The sequence below is a fragment of the Euprymna scolopes genome, chromosome 39 (genome assembly GCF_053919585.1).
Source record: "Euprymna scolopes isolate OS-2025 chromosome 39, ASM5391958v1, whole genome shotgun sequence".
Lineage (NCBI taxonomy): Eukaryota > Metazoa > Mollusca > Cephalopoda > Sepiida > Sepiolidae > Euprymna > Euprymna scolopes.
Genome location: NC_136520.1, coordinates 80,644,762 through 80,650,846, shown reverse-complemented (window position 1 = coordinate 80,650,846; position 6,085 = coordinate 80,644,762). Strand labels below are relative to the sequence as shown.

General features: G+C 32.9%; 1 protein-coding gene across 3 annotated transcripts in view; it reads left to right on the top strand.

Annotated features, from left to right (window-relative positions):
• Positions 1-1,719: 1,719 nt before the first annotated feature.
• Positions 1,720-6,085, top strand: part of LOC145263888 (tRNA endonuclease ANKZF1-like) — a 62,132-nt gene continuing 57,766 nt past the window's right edge. The window contains exon 1 of one of the 3 annotated variants that reach the window (XM_080120966.1): positions 1,720-2,190. In XM_080120966.1, the coding sequence (XP_079977092.1) occupies positions 2,173-2,190 (18 nt within the window). In that variant the 5' untranslated portion in view covers positions 1,720-2,172. Of the gene's footprint in view, positions 2,191-2,462; positions 2,655-5,855; positions 5,991-6,085 lie in introns of those variants that run through there. The other 2 variants (XM_080120967.1, XM_080120968.1) reach the window with 2 other exon arrangements.

Here is a 6,085-nt window from a genome sequence, read left to right as displayed (position 1 = left end):
ATCCTTTTCAAATAAGACAAGAATCCAAGTTGTCCTCAATGATTGTACATCAAAACAATATGATATAAATGTAAATGTACCTCAGAGGTCGATCTTTGTTCCTTTATTATTCCTGATATTCATAAATGACCTCGTGTGCCACAACAGTGGTTAAAACATTTTGCAATGGTGATGAGAGCCTCGAAGATAAAAACGGTTGCGGGCGGGCAACTGCGATTGATAATGAACATTTGAAAGCCTTAATTAAAGCCGATCCTTGCAAAACCACACGAGAAGTTGCTGTTGAACTCGAGGTCGACCATTCAATAGTCACTCGCCATTTAAAGCAAACAGGAAAGTAAAAAACGTTGGATAAATGGGTGCCGCATGAATTGAACGATAATCAAACTCCTTCTCCGCAACAAAACCGACCTATTTCTCGAGCGGATTGTGACGTGTGATGAGAAGTGGATCCTCTACGCCAACTTGCGACATTTGGCATATTCAAATCTGAAATTGCACCAAAAAATGATTATGGTGACTTGTCTGTGGCTGGTCTCATCGATCACAGCTTTTTGAATCCAGGTGAAACGATTATGGAGAAGTACTGTCGCTAAATTGATGAAATGCATCAGAAGCTCCAATGTATGTGCCTGAGAGTGGTCAATATGAAGGGACCAATTCTCCTCCATGACAACGCTCGTCTGCATGTTACTCAACTGACCCTGCAGAAACTGAACAAATTAGGCTACGAGACTCTGCTTCATCCACGATATTCACCAATTATCACTTTTTTAAGCATCTTGACAACTTCCTGTGCGAAAAATGCTCCAAAAGCCGAGATGATGCCGAATTGGCCTTGAATAATTTCATCGCTTACAGAACTCTGTATTTTATGCTAATGGGATAAATAAAGTTGTTTCTCATTGGCAAAAATGTGTCGATTCTAATGGTTCTTATTTGGATTAATAAAGTTTATTATGAAAGGAGTTATGATCTTTTGAAGTTGAATGTCAAAAAACATTATTTTTGCACCAACCTAATGAATAAAATGCTGTCCAACACATGTCAGTATGTAAAACAGACATTAAAGTGATGATGATGATGATGATGATGATACTAGGATATGAAATATGCATGTGCATTACTTGGCCTTTTGGCCAAGATCAAAGTGTAGTATCTGTTCTTCAGATGCTGCCCTTCCATTTCTTGTTCTCTTTTGGTGGAGGAGAAATCCTTCACGACTGAGACAATTTTTAATTTTGTACCTTTTCTCCACGTTAAAAAACGACCCCGGTGTCTAACTCTGTCCCGTGGGGAGGCATTGTAAATAGGTACAATATTTAATTCTGTGTGTGTGTGTGTGTGTGTGTGTGTGTGTGTGTGTGTGTGTAATCGGCTAAAAATCAGAAACTACACAATATCTTTACAACCCATGCATCAGTAGATTCCGTATTGTAAAAAAAGGTACTATAATATTTATTCGTTTGGGATCAGCCAGCAGGGACCAAATTAGTGCATGAGGAGGAAATAAAGAAAAGGTATACTGTTTTTGATTCTTACTAAAATTAGGTTAAGCAGTCAGTCAGCTTTTTTTTTCTTTTTTTTTTTTTGCTTGTTTACTTTCATTATAGTATATTGAGCCAGTTGCCAGAGAGAGAAAGGGGCAGAGGACAGTTGGAGGAGAGATAAAGGTAGAGAGAGAAAGAAAGAGAGAGAGAGAGAGAGAGAGAGAGAGAGAGAGAGAGAGAGATTTGCAAACGTTAACATGTCGAGAGGAGAAGAAGAGAAAAAGGGAATGGAGAAAGTTATAGAAAGAGAGAGGAAGGGAAAGAGAGGAAGAGAGATTTGCAAATATCAGAGAAGGAGCTGATTAAAGTAATAGAGACTGATCCAAAATATAATGGAGAGAGAGAAAAAAAACGGAGAGAAATCGAAGAGAGAGAGAGAGGGGGGAGAGATAGGGCGGAGGGAGTTAAAATTGAAGTTGTTACATTTTTTAAAACTCTTCTATTTTGTTATCCATGTTCTTGATTAGTAACCCTTCTACTACATAAATAAATAAGACTGTTGTGTAAAATCGAAACGTTGCCGATTAACCACATGAAAAGTGAATCCCTTGGATGTCACGTGACTTAATTCTGAGAAGGGACAACATTTTACTGAACACCGGGCGGATCAAACAAGGAATATATGTCGGCGAACACAACAGTAAGTAATTAAAAAAAATAATTGAAAACAGTTAAATGAATTAACAATATAAAGTTTTATTTATTCGAAGGATTTACATCAGTTTGCTAAAATAATTTTGTTTTCTAAAATTGTGTTTGTGTATTTTTAGCTTATGTTTTGAAATAGATACCACCTGACCTTTTTCATCAACCGATTATATATATATATATATATATATATATATATATATATATATATATATATATAATCGTTACGTACTTCTTTGTTGACATTCGTTATCTGACCTGAATATATAAATGTTATGGAAAAGTCACTTCTGATTAATGCTTACGAGTTTTAAAACATTTTGTTATTATGAAAAACAGTCAAGTTCGTTTGCATATTTTAAAACCGATAAGCATTAATCAGAAGTGACGTTTCCTGGGCATTCAACGAAGAATGTCAATACAGAAGTATGGAATTTTGTTTAGACTTATTACAGGGTAAGTTTAGTATTTATCGGATTCAATAGTGTTCAATACACCTCACATTAAAAACGACCTTTTGTCACATTTTGCTTTCGTGTGGAGAAGCAAATAAATACCAATAGTGCTCAATACTAAAATATAGTTTGGTATGGATTGTTTGTAGTTCAACGAAAAGTCGAGGTTTCTGTCCGCGCGACTTCTCCAGAGTCCATTAATTTTTCAGTTAAATAATAAATTAGTTCCGAGGAGGCCACAAAGATCGAAACTTTGGGTTTGTTTTACGATATACAGAGGTACGAAAAAGTGGTAAAACAAATAAAGGTGTTTATCCACTTATGTTACCGTGATTTTTTTTTTCGTTTGTTTTTAAGTTAAATTTAAGTTTTACGATATCTTTTTTTATATTATTAAATTGTTAAGTGAAAGTAGAAAATAATTACAAAACACTCTCCTCTCTCCATGTTAAGAATAGATTTAAAAATAACATTATTTCATCACGGTAATTTAAGTACCCAAAAGTGTTATCAAAGACAAAATAAGTTACTCTTCTACCTACCTGTATAAGTTTTTGGTGTTTTAACAGAAATCCATCGAATAAATGTCACGGTGATTTTTAATCGGTGGATTAGTGCTAATGCACTTAGTGATCCGCGCTATTTTTTAAATCGTATTTCCAAGTTGAATTAAAATTTTATGTGTTTTTTTTATTCAGTTGTAAGGTTAAAGTACGGAATATGTACAAAACACCCTCCCCATGTTAAGAATGGCTTTTTAAATAATAACGTTATTATTTCAGCACGGATCAATAAGTGCATGACTACCGATTGATTTCTATTGATATGTTTTTATGAGATTTTTGATCGATTCTCGAGACTCTAAAGGCAAGAGCATCATGGCGCTATGTTCAGCACAACTTGCGTTTCACATTTAAAAACCACTTTAAAACCAGTTTAAACCATGCTAGGAGCAAAGTGTAGTATCTGTTCTGATACTACACTTCACCTTTTTTTGACCTCGATCAGTGGAGAAGAAATCCTTCTAGAATGAGGCAATTTTAATTTTTGTTCCTATCCTAATTAATGTGTTGACCCTCTTGCAGTTTAGGGAAACAGAAGTATGATGAAGAAAATGGGATAGCACAGCATACAGCAGTCACTGCTAGCGGTAGTAAGAATGCCACTTGATTGGATCGTAAAATTGACGTTATTACTATAAAATATTGATAGAATTTAAAAAATTGAAATTATTGTAAAAGAATTTAATTACTAAGTATTTAAAAAAATAATTATTGTAAAAGAATTTTTTAAAAGTTAAAGCCATATTTAAGTAACACAATTCGATTGGCTATTAAAAGTGAAACATTTTACTTTATTTTAAAATTAAAAAAAGGCACTTGTACAGTTTAGTCAAGACATTAAAAAATGAAAATATCGAAAAAAATTTAAATTGTATGTATCCGTTATGGGACGAAGTTCTCTGAAAAAAAAAATTTCACCTAATTTCACAAGTAGTTTTTTTACAGCGAAAAAAACGATTTATGATACCGAGCAAAATGTTCGATTTTTAGCAAGAAATATATTAGAGATGGGGAAGGATGTCAGCGTTTTAACTGGAGTTATCTCCCTTGGCATTTCTAAACTTCAAACAAATGTTTTTTTTTGTTTTTTTTTTTTAATCCAAGATGGCCGCCTTCAATGCGCTCTCATAAAAATGTGTTTTTCCGCTGTAAAAAAAAAAACAAAACAAAAAAAAAAACTACTTGATGAAAATAAGTGAAATTTTTTTTTCGGAGAACTTCATTCTATAACGGATACATACAATTTAAACTTTTTTCGATATTTTCATTTTTTAATGTCTTGACTAAACTGTACAAGCGCCAAAAAATAAATAAATGAATAAAAATAGGTACTTAGTTTAATCAAGACATTCAAAAATGAAAATGCCGAAAAAAGGTTATATTGTATGTATCCGTTTCGGACTGAAGATCTCCGAAAATAAATTTCATTTAATTTGATCGAGTAGTTTTTTTTTTTTTTTGTTACATATATATCGGAAAAAAAACACGTTCTTATGAGAGCACGTTGAGGTCAGCCATTATGGAATTTGTTGATATGACACGGGGAAATAACTCCATGTAAAACGCCGATACTCCCTCCCCATTTTTATTACTAGCTTTTCTTCCTAAAAATCGAACCTTTTGCTCGGTATCATAACAAATTGTTTTTTCGCTGTAAAAAAAAAAAAAACAAAAAAACTACTTGATGAAATTAAGTGAAATTTCGGGTTTGTATTGCTGTACACATAGATTCGAAAAAGTTGTCAAAAAACAAATATATAAGAAATAAATGTTATCAAAGGTAAGATAAGTTACTTTTCTACCTAACTAGATATGTTTTTAGTGTTTTTATTAAATGTATCATGTTTATTCAGCTCGAAAAACAGTGTTTGCCGATGTATTGGAAAATTTAAAATGGCGCCCGAATCTCTCTTTGACACGGTCAGTTTGGGAAAATGAGTTAAAAATGAAAAATATGCAAAATACTGTTAAAAACACACCGAATATATGTCAACCTATGCCACGTCACGGTAACATATATTGAGCGAGTTTTTAACCGTATTTTGTCTAGTTTTTTTATTTATAACTCCATTTTTCCAAGCTTACCGTGTCAAAGAGAGATTCGAGCGCGATTTTAAATTTTCCATTACATCGGTAAACAAACAATGTATGTTTTTCGAGCTGAATAAACATGTTACATTAAAAACACTAAAAAACGGTGCTAATGCACTTACTGATCCGCGCTATTTTTTTTTAAATCGTATTTCCAAGTTTAATTAAAGTTTTATGTTTTTTTTTTTATTCATTTGTAAAGTTAAAATACAGAATCGGTACAAAACACCCCCTCCCCATGTTAAGAATGGCTTTTAAAATAATAACGTTATTATTTCAGCACGGATAAAAACATATCCAGTTAGGTAGAAAAGTAACTTATCTTGCCTTTGATAGCATTTATTTGTTATATATTTGGTTTTTTGACAACTTTTTCGAATCTATGTGTACAGTAATAATACAAACCCGAACATTTTTTCGGAGAACTTCGTTCCATAACAGATACGTGCAATATAACCTTTTTTTTTTCGATATTTTCATTTTTGATGTCTTGATTAAACTGTACAAGTACCAAAAATTAATTAGAGCTTTAAAAAATCGATAATGCAAGGAAGTCGACAACAACTTGCTGATCAGGTGTGGCGGCCGTGGCGCCTGTGGCGGAGAAGGAAATGGGAAAATTCAGCTGGATTTTCCCCCACATTAAAAACAGACCTTGTGTTTAACTCTGCCCTCGTAGGGAGGCAAGTAAATAGGAATATTCATTTGTTATATATTTATTTTTACCACTTTTTCGTACCTAAATCTATTGTAAAACAAACCCGAAACTTTCAGTATT